Genomic DNA, 14848 nt, shown 5'->3' on the forward strand with positions numbered 1-14848 from the left:
GTCCCGAAAGGTCCACTGTAGGTATATGGTCTCCTTTCTTAAGGTGCTAACCCACTTTGGTTCTATAGTCCCCTTTCTCAAATTAACAGACCACCACTATGGTCCCCTTTCTCAAGGTCTGTCACCTTGAGAAAGGGGTCCATAGTATCTCCAAAACATTAGAGGTTTTTATGTTCTTTTGTTCAAGCTATGTTGTCTTCACAACTAAGACCTCAGTCAAGATTCTAACCCATCTACACTCTACCCAGGACAAAAAAAGTTTTGGGTGGAGTTACATAATGAACAAACTTTGTTTTAGTAGTAAAGCATTTAATTGAAGGCTCTGTGTCTCCATAAAATTAACAGGAGGGTAGAAACAGACACTAGGGAACGGCAGACCGTTAAAAAGATAAGGGCTGATGTTATGAATGAAACATAACCAAAGTATTCTGTGTGTTTTGTCTCTGTGTGGGCAGTGTATATAATCTAATAAAATGACTCCAGGCTTTATTAAAGCTGCTATCTACAGAAATGTTGCACAACAGCTGCTGTTGATAATCTCCCACAACTCAGACTTTTCATGAGTCATTCTCTGATTCAAAACCTTTAGACACAACACTAATTAGTGAGAAAACAGATATCCAATTGTTTTGGGTTGAGAGAAACTGGGTATATTTAAGGGCTCAATTACATTGAGGTGCCTTATTAGTGTGACTACGGTTGTGGCATAGCATGATCACCTGCAATCGATCTCAGTCTCCAGAAATCTTGTAACCAGCCCATTTATTTATACCCACTGGAAATCATTGCAAGGTAGCAGCAATAATAATCCATTGTGTGTTAGTGCATACCAGTTTCAGTATTGGAGCTCTCAATGGCTGTCCAGTTTTGAGATAGGTCTGCTAAAATTGAATTCATAGGTGGTCAGTGGGAAGAATGTTCCTTACATTGGTGGTCAGTGGGAAGGATGTTTCTTAAGCCTCGTACACACGATCGGATTTTCCGCAGGCAAAACCTCAGACTTTTGTCCAAAGGCGTGTGCCTGGATTTTGTCTTGCATACAAACGGCAAGAAATTGAAGGCCAACAAACACGAACGTAGTGACGTACTACGTTGTTTTTCAGCTCTTTAGCGCCACCCTTTGGGCTCCTTCTGCTAATTTCGTGTTATTAGATGTTTGGTATGTGTTGATTCGCGCTTTTCATTTAGCGCTTTTCAGTTCGCACTTTTAATTTCGTGCTTTTCAGTTTGTTTCTGAATGGCCGTTCATCAACCAGACATGTTGTGGAATTGGAGGAGATAACGTGTTATTTATTATTGGCCTTGGAGTTATTGCTTTGACCCAAGTCCAGTCCAGGAACAGGAGGAGGAGGAGTTCTTGGACCAAAAATTGGTTGCTTTATTAATGGTGATCAATTATGTCATATGCCTTTGCTGCGGGAGCTCCAGGAGAATAATCCGGATGATTTTCGGAATTATCTCCAGAAGATGGACCCCTGCTTTCACCAACTCTTGGCATTGTTAGCCCCCTATATTATGAAGCAGGACACATGCATGAGGCTTTTATTTTATTTTTTGGTTGAATAATAATGATTTGATTTGTTATATTTTCTATATTTTTGGATGCATAGAATGCACTTTTTTGGTTAAGTTCTATTGGCAGATAGCATGTCTAATTTTATTTGTTTTCTTTTTTAATGCACAATAAAAAAAATTGTGCAGAATAATACTTGGCTATGTGTTTTACTTCAAATGACAGTTTGGGAATAGGCAGTTACATTTAAAAATATTGACAAGGGACACCAACGTAGTTGTACCTTTGATCTTAAAAATGATGGGATAATGGTGTTGTGGTAACTTGCCCAAGAAAAAAAAAAAAAAAAAAAAAAAAAAAAGCATAATAATATTATTCTTGATATCGCTAGAAAAAAAAAGCCTTTGAAAATTTGTTTGCAATAACTCCATCAGTATCACCAGTAAAGCAGCTTCATTATTATCCCATTAAAGAAGAAGAGAAATGTGCGCTGCATTTCGAGATTTCATAATTTGCCGCGTCATGAATGTTAATTCTCCATTAGGAACGCTAGTTTACAAGACCGACCGCTTCTGGCTCGTCCTTGCTTCCGAGCATGCGTGTTTGTACTTTGGACTTTTGTCCGACGGACTTGTGTACACACGCTTGCAAAATCCGACAACAGACATTTGTCTGCGGAAAGTTTTAAAACCTGCCATCCCACATTTGTCCGGGAAATCCAACAACAATTGTCCGATGGAGCATACAAACGGTCGGATTTTCCGCCAACAGCCTGTCATCACACAATTCCCTTTGGAAAATCTGATCGTGTGTACGAGGCTTTACATTGGTGGTCAGTGGGAAGAATGTTCCTTATATTGGTAGTCAGTGGGCAGAATGTTCCTTACATTGATGGTCAGTGGAAAGAATGCTGCTTACAATGGTGATCAGTCGCAAAAATCCTCCCTACATTGATGGTCAGTGGGTAGAATATTCCTTACAGTGGCGGTCAGTGGGAAGAAGGCTCCTTATATTGGTGGTCATTGGGAAGATTGCTTCTCACAATGGTGGTCAGTAAAAAGAATGCCCCTTACACTGGTGGTCAGTAGGAAGAACATCCCTTACAATGGTGGTCAGGGGGAAGAATACCCCTTATATAGGTGGTCAGTGGGAAGAATGCCCCTTGCATTGGTGATCAGTTAAAAGATCACTCTTTAACACTGGTGGTCAGTAGGAAGAATACCCCTAACCACAGTGATCAGGAGGAAGACTACCCCTACATTCATGGTCAGTGGAAAGAATGCTACCCTTACAGACAGTAAAAAATATATCACTAGTGTCATGGTCCTGGCTTTACCAAGAGGCACTGGTGCCAGAAATATCCAGGCACCAGTAGATGGGTGGTTAATTGGCCACAGCCTAAAGAACCACTAGTAACCTTTGGAAGAACACTAGGGTTTCATGGAACCCAGGTTGAGAATGGCTGCTCTAGAACATGTCCCAGCATCATTGTTTATCATTATTGTCTTGTTCCCATAGTAAGAACTAGCTTTTGATACTCCCTTTTACATCATTACCAGGCTTGTAAATTCCTGCAGTGACAACTACCAGAAGATCAGTTCCTGTTGACACAGGCACACCACCCAGAACTACATCTTTCAAGAGACCTTTGCCTACACACAGTATGGTTTGGCTCTTAGAAGTCAGTGCAGCAGCTTTGTTTTGGCTGGGAAAAAAAAAAATCAATATATTCACATGGAGTGGGAGAGAGAGGGGTGAGGGGCAGGAGGAATTTGGTAGTCTGCTTGGAAATTCAGCATAGCAAAGGCTCTGAGTTGGCAGGTCAAACAGGAAGTTAGAAGCACAGTGTTGTGTTACGGGATTCGCTGCTAAAGTCATTGGTTCTGACAGGAACAAACTAAAGAGGGATGGGTAGATGTCAAAGAAGAAATGGAACTGTGAGTCGTCTTATGACCCCATGTATAAATTCCTGACATATCACAATATACAGCAACAGTCAGCAACACAACAGTGTCATTTTTCAAACAAGAAGGGCCTTTTATCATTAAAAAGTAGTACTATAGCTCAAGGCAAGTGACTTTACCAAGGCTGAAATGTGCAGTCAGGGAGAATGAGGTCATCAGTTTGCTGCAGGCAGGAACAAGTTTTTCCTCAGTCTTCTCCCCACAATTTAAAGGTACGGTATCTGTTGATGGGTTTTGAGCCTGTGTTGTTGGCTTCTGTTTAAGATGCTTCTGAGATCATTCTGAATTCACTTGACTTGGCATTTGATCTGCAAATGACCTCCTTCGGAAGGGTTCTGAAGCAGGTTTTGCATTCCCATATACTTGTATGGGAAAGCAAAACTCATCTGACACAAACAAAAGCCCAATACACACAGGCCCTATTACTATCATTTTGTGAAACGGGGTTGATCGGTCAGAGACGTGTGCATGCAGAAAGAAATTGCATGGGCACCAGGTTTTACACGATTAAAAAAACAAAACAAAAAAACAAAACAAACCAAGAACCAACAATTCTGGGGTGAAAAGATTTGTCTGATGTAATATGAATAAGCTTTTTCTCAGTAGTTGATTATACAATAGGAGGAAAATGCAGGACTTGGAGCCAAGGCTTGGTGTGATAATTCCAATCCGTTCCAGTGATAATTTTAAGGATCAAAACACTAGACAGACACATTCCACACACACATGCTGAACAGCTGTTTGATGCAAATCAGGCTTAGCAACCTCATCTTACCTTGCATGAGTCTATCCTCCCGACAAGGATCTCTTCTTCCCCCCCACTGCCGTCCTCCATGTCGCTGTCTCCCTCTGAGTCACGAGTAGAGCCATGTTGTGCTGTAATATGTGGGGGCTCCATCTCTTCTCGCCCACCTTCCTCCACCTCCCCAAGGAAACACATCTCCTCACTGGTAGATGGAGAGCTGATGCTGTCAATGCCACTGTCCCTGTTTGCCAGTTTTCCTAAGGAGTCCTGTTCCCCCCTTTCGTCTGCATCTCCCCCTCCCACCACAAGTCTTCGCCTCCTCTCCAAACTGGACTGGGATGCATCTGGCTCAAGAAGATCCAGGAGTTTGTTCTCCAGCTCTCCCATACTGTAACCAGAATGTTGAGAGGGTCCGTTGTCGACCTCAGTGTGGCCGTCGGAGTCGTTGACTTGAAGAGTGCGCTCAGGTGGGATGATTGGCTCTCTGTGGAGTAAAGATTTCAAACAGTGGTTAGTGAGTAGTGTTCAAATTTGTTTTATTGTTCTGCAAGCATTGGGCTATGTATGGCAAGCATCCCCCCCCCCCCCCAAAAGTCTTATACTTCTATGGCCACACTCCTTGGAGACCTTCGCCATCCATCATGTCCTCCAACAGTTAATAGCCTCCCCATAGAAATGAACAAATTAACATAAATCTTTAAGAAGAGATCCATTAGAAATTCTGTGGTGGTGGCTCCCAGTGGGAAACAAGGGGAAGATCTCAGAGAAGCAAAGAACAGGTGAGAATAAGACTTGAAAGGGTGGGAAACCCTGAGCCTCTACAACCACTTCAAAGGCCACAGCTTTTCATTTACAGCCTAAGGAGAAAAGGCATTGCCTGTGCAGTACCATGAGGCAATGGGAGCACTGATCAACCAGACACTTGTCTCCAAATATCACCCAAATCGTCCTCTCCGCTCTTCTCAAGACCTCCTACTCTCAAGCTCTCTTGTCTCCTCCCATGCTCGTCTCCAGGATCTCTCCAGAGCCTCTCCTATCCTCTGGAATTCATAACCTCCACCTGTCCCTGCATCCCAGGTGGCAGAAGACAACCCTTTCCATGGGCGTAAAGGATCGTTTGTTGTGGTGGAGGTCTTAAGATTCATTTCACAGCACATTACGGCAATGCCTGTTAAGTCGAAAAATCCTGGTGCGCTACCATTCATTCTAAACGTCAAATAAACTGTCGATTTTTAAGCTAATGTTTCAAACTTGACAGTTGGACCTGTAGGCAAAATCTATAATATGCCAAATCAGATAACCCTGTATGTTTATATGAAAATGTTGTTGAGAGAAAGAAGCCATTGTTGATGTTGTCTTCTGTTAATGATAGTTATTTGGCTGTCAGGCTAATCCAGTAACTCAATATTTTTTGGGTAACTAACATGGAAGTATGCCAATTAGGTGTTCTGGTTTCAGGACCCAATTAGACATATGCTTTGCAGTACCACAGGTTTTAATGAGCTTTAGCATAATGCATAAAGTGCAATGCAGTGCTGTTTATTTTGAATGGCATGCCGATGCACTGAACCAACATACTTATTTGGAACTCGTTATCTCCACCTGTCCGGCTATCCCCTACTCTTGCTACCTTCAGGCGATCCCCGAAAACTCATCTCTTCAGGAAAGCCTATCACGTCTCCAACTAATCTTTTACCACCTCCATCAGCTCATTCCCCACAGTTACAACCTGCCCCACCCTATTAGGTTGTAAGCTCTTCTGAGCATGGCCCTCTTAATCCTCTTGTATCTTATTGTATTATAACTGTATTATCTCCCTTTTATATTGTAAAGCGTTGCGTAAACTGTTGGCGCTATATAAATCCTGTATAATAATAATAATAATAATAGGTCATGGCTGTTAGCCCCGGTGGCCTGTTGACCCAAGGTTTGAAGTGCAGAAGCTTGAAAAGCCTCTCTTTGACCCGGTCAGCAACCCACTGCAGACGATGGTCTCTTTCAACATTTCTGACTTAAAAACTGCCTGTACCACCCCATAGAAACCAATCAGATTCCAATCTTTATTATCTTTAGCAGGTCTGAACATGAGTGTTTGCTGTGGGGCAATACACAGTTCTTTTGTAAAAGCACATTGATTGATAAGGCTCAATAGTAATTCAATCCACAAGTGGCCACTCCTACATACTGCTAACGCCGAACATTCACATCTGGTGGAATGTTCACTATAAAGAATGCTGAGAGATGAAAAAAAAAAAAAAAAATGCCAGAAAATTAAAGATTTGTTTAATTACTTTATTTTAATTGAGTAAAATTTTTTTTTTATAATGACGTCCTGATTTGAAACGTAAAGATTCCTCAATTTCTTTACAGTGTGATAATCTGTGGATGATGTCATTTTCTTGTCTATAGTTATGTGGTACATAAACAGTTACACAGGCATTCTCTGAAGAATATTTGGCTGGGAATATTTTGTAATGATACTTTGTATACGCCTCCAACAGGAAACAGAGTGAAAATGATGTGATGGAATGCTTTGATAAAGAAAACCGTAATTGTGTTTTTTAATGGTAAAGTTCTGTTACTGTGAGAAGGGGGTAAAGATCATTATCAGTAGCACTGTGAGTTGGGACTGTATTATAGTGAACTTGTGGCCAGGTATGGATATTCTGATATATTCACATCATTGACAGGTAAATGAGCTTTTAAACAAAACCCTCACTGACTGCTGTCGCTGTAGGCACTTTTCAGCAATTCACCCACCTCACAGCAGAAGCACTGAAGTTCAGTTCAGCTACTCCCGCTCCCCATTCCAGTACTCTTGTTCTGTATATTATAAATTAGAAGGCTGGAAGGCTGCTCAGTCACTGCTGGGAGGGGGGAGCAAGGGCAGCTAAGTTGTAGAGACAAATGACTTAGAACAACTGCAGTGCCTCTGCTGTGAAATTGAAAGCTGTATTCTAGGTATAGTTTCTATAGCATAAGTATTGGATGGGGGAGCTTGTTTAAAAATTCTGGCACAATCCCCTAGGTAAGGTCAAAATTGTGAAGAAAAGGTTTCCCATGTCTCTCCCGAGGGGGAGATTATGCGAGATGGGGATTTTGAAGTGCCCAGAAACAGCAGACTATTTTGATAAGATACATAAAATCACAAAATATTTTATTTAGGCCCCTTTCACACTACCGCAACTTCAAAGTCACAAGTTTTTACAGCGATTTTGTGGCCGTGATTTTGAAGCGAGTTCAGGGAATGCCTGTGTAATTTGCATCAAAGTCGGACCAAAGAAGTACAGGGACTACTTTGAAGTCGGTGCGACTTGAAGTCGCACAGGTATGAATAGTACTCATTGGAAATCATGGGGTACGACTTGTCATGCAACTCTGCAGTCCCAAGTCACAGGGCAAGTGGCACAAATGTGAAAGGGGCCTTATACAAAATTATTATAAAAACAAAAGGAGTACAGACTCCATAAGGATCAGTATATTCAAAACATAGATATATAATACAGCCATCTGTGCTTGGATAGATAGCAGAAGGTATGTGGATCGAAGTGTTTCGTCAAAGAGAAGGGCTTCTTCAGGATCCACCTTGCGGTATTACTAGAGTTTACAACTGGTAAATAATATAAACAGGATACTAATAACAAAAATACATATAATGTCAACATAACATACAAATATCATATTTGAACATATCCTATCACCAAAGAAAAAAGAGAAAACAAATAAACATAGGAAAAAATAAGGGGCAAAAATGGTGCTATATTACTTGTAGAATTACAACTATTGTGGAGTTGGAAAAAAAAACCTGGGTGTGGGGGGGTGTTTCTGGGAGAGAGGAGAGGGTCTGTCTCCCAATTCTACCTATATGTCATAGATCATATATTTCAACTCTGGTCAGTGTGCTACTGGATATCTAGCGTATAGCTACATAATACGTTTGAGACTTTTGATTTTGGTCTGAGGTAAGAGTCACAATCAGTACACTTGTTCCTCCTATCTCCCTGCATCATGTCCCCCCAATACGCTGAATTTGTATCTGTACCCTGTTCTCCCCTTCCCCTCCCTCTCCTCTACCCCCCTTTTTTCTTTAGTGATAGGATATGTTCAAATACGATTTGTGTGGTATGTTGACAATACATGTATTTTTGTTATTAATATCCTGTTTGTATTATTTACCAGTTGTAAACGCTAATAATACTGCAAGGTGGATCCTGAAGAAGCCCTGCTCTGGGGCGAAACCCGTCGGTCCACATACCTTCAGCTATCTATCCAAGCACAGATGGTTGTATTATATATCTATGTTTTGAATACACTGATTTATACGGAGTCTGTACTCCTTTTGTTTTTAAAATAATTTTGTATAAATAAAATGTTTTGTGATTTTATGTACCTTATCTTATTAAAGTGGTCTGCTGTTTCTGGGCACTTCAAAATCCCCATCTCCCAAAATCCCCCCCTCAGGAGAGATATGAGAAAAATTTTCTTCACACGGTTCCTATTGCATAGTTACACAATCAATGTAAGTATCCATATTACATACCTGTGGAAGCTGGAAATCACTATAGTAGCCGCCGCTACTACCGTGATCACTGTGGTCTTCTAGGTCCAAGCCACCATTCAGGAAATGCTATGCATCCTTCTCAATTAATGCAAAGCGTTCTCTGATTGGACGAGGTGGAAATCATGACATCATTCCTTCACATGGTCCAATTGGAGAACACTTTGCATTAGTTGAGAAAAATGTCAAGTACTTTGTCTGTGTTGCATTGAGCTGCATCGGGTTATTACTGTTCAGTAATACACTGATTCTAGTGGAGATTTTGGCCCACTACAACTTATTTACTATGTGATTTTGATTTCTTCCTCTGTACTTCCTTTCTGTTTAGTGCTAGTTAGTTCAGTCCTTGCTAGACTCTTTTTTTTTTTTTTCTTCCATGTTCCCTCATTCAGTGTTAGTACTTCACAGAAAGGTGGCTTAGGAAAGTCATTGTCTTCTTACACTTAAAAATACTGTGAAAACATCCTCTGTATTGCAATTAAATGAAAGTGGGTTTAGGTTCAACTTCTGTGTCTTGCGGAAGTGTTAAGCTGCCTGTGGATGGTGCCAAGTGAGCAGGTGACCATACTGTCCAGACTGGCTGGGTCTAAGGAGGTATGTCAATGAATACTGGGGCATTTATAGTAGAATACAAAGCGTTCTCTGAATGGCAGGCGTGCCAGGCGAGCAACCCCTCTGGTTGCTATGCAGCAGACCCGGAAGACCGCGACCATCACTGTTGTAGCGGCAACTACTACAGCGACTTCCAGCTTCCACAGGGGTTCCATGGGTATGGATTATGCATACTCACATTGACCCAGGCTGGATCAATGTAACTATGCAATACAAACCATACCTGAAATTCAGGTTTAAGGATGAATTGCTCCACGGTGCCTGCAGCTTTAGAGGTCAGTAAAACCTTGTTTTGAAGCCCATTTATTGAATGTTAATAGCATGGCCACTGGTTTATTTTTAAATGAGTAGTATAGCCAAAGCTTTTTTGGCCATACTTCTCCTATGGATCACAGGAGTGCACAGGAGTGCCGTTCGTTCGGCACTCCTGTGACCCTAAAGCCCGCTGTTGGCTGACGTCATGTCAGTCCAGTCTGGGTGAAAGATACCAACTGTAAAGCCAGATCCCTGAACTCACAGCTAGCTCAGCCTCTCAGCTGTGCCGCTGGGAGACTCAGTCAGCTGCTCCCTCCCCTCCCCAGTCCAGCACTCCAGTGAGCCCTGGAGGGGCAGAGCAGAGAGCCGTGACTGACAGTCACAGCTCTCTGCTCAAGGTGCAGGGAATAACTGAGCGATCAGCTGTGTTTGATCGCTCAGTTCTCAGTGTAGAGCCAGCAGGGGACAGATGCAGCATCAGATGGAAGCTGCATCCACCTAGATGAATAAGGTTGTTTCCTTTGTTTATAAACCCTATACGTCTGTTTTAAGGTCAGGTTGTTGAAGGCTAAATATTTCAATAGACATTACAGCAATTAGATGTCAGTAAACACACATGTTGAAAGGAAACCCGTCAGAGAGGAACATGGAAGCTCCCACTGCTGATCTCTCCTTCTGACAATGCTAGCTGCCTAACCTAAAAGAAGTATACAGAAACAGGAACTCTGACTTGCATGATCCAACATGACTGTTCCAGGTCAATGATTCAGGAACTATTAAAGAGAGAGGAGGTTATTTACTAAAGGCAAATCCACTTTGCACTACACTTGAAATTGCACTGAAAGTGCACTTGGAAGTGCAGTCCCTGTAGACCCGAGGGGGGCATGCAAGGAAAATATAAAACAGCATTTTAGCTTGCACATGATTGGATAATAAAATCAGCAGAGCTTCCCCTCATTTCAGATCTACCCCTCAGATTTACAGCGACTGCACTTCCAAGTGCACTTTCAATGCAATTTCAAGTGTACTTTGCACTTGTAGTTTGCACTTGTAGTGCAAAGTGGATTTGCCTTTCTTTAATAACCCCCAGAGGGTATTATATCAGCTAGGAAATCAGCACTGTGAGAATTAGGTCAATAAGGGAAGCCTCCATGTTCCTCTTATGATGAGTGTACTTTAATTGACCTGCTGCTAATGTTCTGGGAGGAAAATCTAAAGCTGAAGTGGATAATAGCCTTTTCTCCCAACAAAGGTTCTTCCAGGCCACACACTTTACTCCAACGTGTCTCATATAATCAGATTGTCATTCGGTTCTGTAAATATCTCTGGTACTGAGAGATTAAAACGTAATGTCTATGGAGACCTAGACATCAGCATGGCGACAAGTCACTTGACCATGAAGACAAAGGGGTTGAATTACTAAGGGTAAACATAGGTGTGCGCAGCCCATTGCATAAGGGTGTGCACCTCAAAGCTCAAACACACATGCGTGTATATAGCAGTGGAGCAGTGGACGATGTCAGTAGGGCAGAGGTTGGTGTCAGTAGGGCAGTGGACGGTTTGAGTCATTTATTTTTTTATTGCAACTTTGTACAATTTTATTATTTTTTTACCATAATTTATTTCAATTATTATTACATTTTTTAGGAGCTCCATTGGGAGGCTTTGGGGAAATATCAAAGGTATAAACCCCTGATGCCCCCCTTTTGAGACAGAGAAAGGAACTGAGAACAGAGATTCCACAGTTCCTTTCTCTGCAGCCAAGCATCGGGGCAATCTGCGCAGGAAGGCATCATTAGGGTGTGCCCAGGCACGCCTGGCACACCCTGTGCGCATGCCTATGAGGGTAAATATACTGTACATTTACTCCAGAGCTTAGTAAATGAGGTGAAGCTTTGCTTTGTAAAGAATACCCAATCACATGCAAGAAAAAAACAAAACAGCATTTTTGCTTGCACGTGATTGGATGATAGAATTCAGCAGAGCCTCCCCTCATTTTCTAAGATCTAGAGCAACTTCACTTGCAGTGAACAGCATATTTGCCTTTAGTAAACCAACTCTCTAGTTTTCCAGCAATCCTTAGAAGAACCCAAAAAAATGGTATCCAGGTGCATAGAAAACTTGAGGTGCAGCACCTCACAGACATTGCAAATCTTGTCTGTGAATTGTTGGATTTCTATATACTTTATTTAGTTCTTTCACAGTTGAACATAGCTTGGTTTGCATTGCAAATGGGTTTATATGTCTTTGAAGATCACAGGAAAAAAACATGGCACACCTAAAAATAAACCTGAGACATACAGATAGATTATGACAGACATGTACGCATATTATTATAAGCGCCAGGCCTGTTTAATAGATATTGCTTCTGTCAGGTTTTTATTTGTCTGTTACTGCTGGGGAGACCTTGTTTTCCTTATTTTCTTTCCCAATTACAGACAGGGAGTGAGGGGAGTAAATGTCAGGAAGAATGACAGAAAAAAAAGCAGATGTTTTAAAGTTGAACTCCAGGATAAGCAAATATTGCCTAATTACAAGAGCCATGTGTATTCTTATAAGAATGTTGGTGAGCTTTGTGTATTTCTTTCAGCTCTGTACAGTAGTCCTTATGGCAGGTGTTGGAAAAAATTCAACCTGGGGGAGATATTCATTTCATGGATCAAACTATTGTATAAGGCACCAAAAGCATGTATCAGAATGGATAACACCTTATCCTCTCCCTTTGATCTGCACAGGGGTACAGGGCAGGGATGCCCCCCTGTCCCCTCTGCTATTTGCGCTGGCCATAAAGCCCCTAGCTGCAGCCATTAGAGGGAACACAGATATAAGTGGGTTTAAATGAGGTGATCTAGAAGACAAATTGGCACTATATGCAGGCGATGCGCTCCTCTTTCTGGGCGTCACGTCTGCCTCACTGATAAACCTTATGGAATTAATACATAGGTTTGGGACCTTCTCTGGGTTCAAAATAAACTGGGACAGATCTACACTATTAGCATTACATCCTCTTATGGCACCCTTACCCCAGATAGCAGAACAGATTAAGGTGGTAGATGCCTTTCGGGACCTGGGCATAGTTATCCCCCCTCACTTAGATCTCTATATCAAACTCAATATAAACCCCTTGATTCAAAAATTTCAGGAAAAAACAGCTAGCTGGATTAAATTACCCCTATCGGTAGTAGGCCGCTGTAACTTGATAAAAATGATTTGGAATCCACAACTCTTGTATGCGCTTCACAATGCACCCATCTGGATCCCTATCCATGTGTTTAAAAAACGCAAAACCATTTTCCGCACATTGACATGGAGGTGGCCCAAGGAAGTTTGAAAATATCTGGGATGCTTGGCTAGAGGTTCCTGGCTTAGCTCCCCTATGCTTGGTTCAAAATAAAATTCTCGGTGGCAGGACCTCATCGCCCACTTAGCCATAGAAATTGTTAGCCCGGAGGATGGTGTGTGTGGCCGGGGAGAACGGTGAGGTAGCGCTCAATGTACAATTTAAACTGAAGGGATATACTTGCTGTGATGGTATCTACTGTTGATCTGCAGTGGTTGAATATATTGTTTTGTTTTACCCAATGGTTAATATATATAAATACTGTGAACCACTCCCTGCTTTTTAGTGGTATGTGGCACCCCGGCCCCGCTTGATCGCCCTGCTAAGGGCTGGGAGTGGAGTTGGGGGATAGGATATAATGAGGGCACACACAATATAAAGACAGTGTGAACGCATACACTATGTAGCCGGCTGGCCACAAGAATGGATAAATCTGTGTCCTCTCAGTTATGTGATATGTTCGTTGTAAAATGAAAATGTTACCTTTGTTTTCAGTAAAAATGATCTGATTCAAAAAAAGATCTGTACAGTAATGAAACCTCAGTGCTGGAGCTTCCTGTAATAAAGACCGGTCACTGCTGCTCTCTCTCTCCTTGTGCAGAGTGACTGGTCTTGTACCCGCCCCCCTCCTGTAGTTATCCGTACACAGCCTGTAGCGTGTGGGGCCTGCTCGGTCCCTCCCAACAGCTCTACTCTGTGCAAAAGCTATGTGCATCACAGTGATGATGTCACCACTACTTTTACAGGATAATATCCGAGTTTGCAACTTGCACAAAGTGGATTTATATCCTTTGTGGTTATTGAGGAATATATTTTGAATGGAAGTTTTCATGTCTGGAGTTCAGCTCTAAATTTGCTTCCTGTCCAGTTGAACATTATTACTAGAAGAGGAAGTAAGAAGAAATCTAAACTGAGCACAACTGCAATAAAAAACAGGCACCGACTCTAATCTTACCTGACTCTAAAACACAAAAAAAAAATAAAAAAATAATAAAATAAATGTTGGCTGGAGTTCCATTTTAAGGCTGAACTCCAGAAAAAAATACCCAATTGAAATACATATAAAGCTGGGGTTTGTAATCTTGTCCATTCAGTCATGAGATTTATACAGCTCTCATAAAGGGCAAGCCAGGCTGTAGACCTGACATTCCTCTACTGCAGTTAAAGTGGAATTCCAGCTCAGCACTAACTTTGCTTAAAAATATTCCCTCCCCCCTCCTGCTACCTATCTTGCCTACCCTGTGTAAAAGGGTTCTGTATACTTACCTATTTTTAGTCAAGTCTGGTCACATGATCCCCTATGTCAGTGAGTAGCGACAAAGGAAGAAATGGCTGCACTCCAAGATGATGAATATGAGTCCTTTATTAAGCCATCCAAGTGACACACCACAGGAAAAACGACAATCAAGGCATCAAGGCAGACATCACCGCTCCCAGAACTCCCTGTTGTTGTTGAGCACTCCCTCCTCTCCCCTGCAGCCGCTGCTCACTGAGAAAAAACAAGGAACACCGCTCAGGTAGGTGAATCCAGATAAATGAATGAGTGGATGGTGAATTGAAGGACTCCTCACGAGGGTGCTAGCCACAGCTCGCCCGCCGTACAAACTGCAAAAATGCCTTGACATGCCTCTTTCTTTTTTCAGTTTGTACGGCGGGCGTTCATTTATCCGGATTCACCCACCTGAGCGGTGTTCCTTGTTTTTTCTCAGTGAGCAGCGGCTGCAGGGGAGAGGAGGGAGTGCTCAACAACAACAGGGAATTCTGGGAGCATTGATCTCACCCAAAGGTTCACATGCTCCAGCCGTTGTTGGCGCTTCCTCCTCTCCCCTGCAGCTGCCTCTCACTGACACAGGAGCCAGAG

General features: G+C 42.2%; 1 protein-coding gene across 3 annotated transcripts in view; it reads right to left on the reverse strand.

Annotated features, from left to right (window-relative positions):
- The window catches only part of FGD1 (FYVE, RhoGEF and PH domain containing 1), a 247924-nt gene that overhangs the window by 56061 nt on the left and 177015 nt on the right, over positions 1-14848 (reverse strand). For all 3 annotated transcript variants that reach the window (XM_073600187.1, XM_073600189.1, XM_073600188.1), the window contains exon 4: positions 4253-4706. In XM_073600187.1, the coding sequence (XP_073456288.1) occupies positions 4253-4706 (454 nt within the window). The remainder of the gene's footprint in view (positions 1-4252; positions 4707-14848) is intronic.

Source organism: Aquarana catesbeiana, linkage group LG09, assembly GCF_042186555.1.
Source record: "Aquarana catesbeiana isolate 2022-GZ linkage group LG09, ASM4218655v1, whole genome shotgun sequence".
NCBI classification, from domain to species: Eukaryota; Metazoa; Chordata; class Amphibia; order Anura; family Ranidae; genus Aquarana; species Aquarana catesbeiana.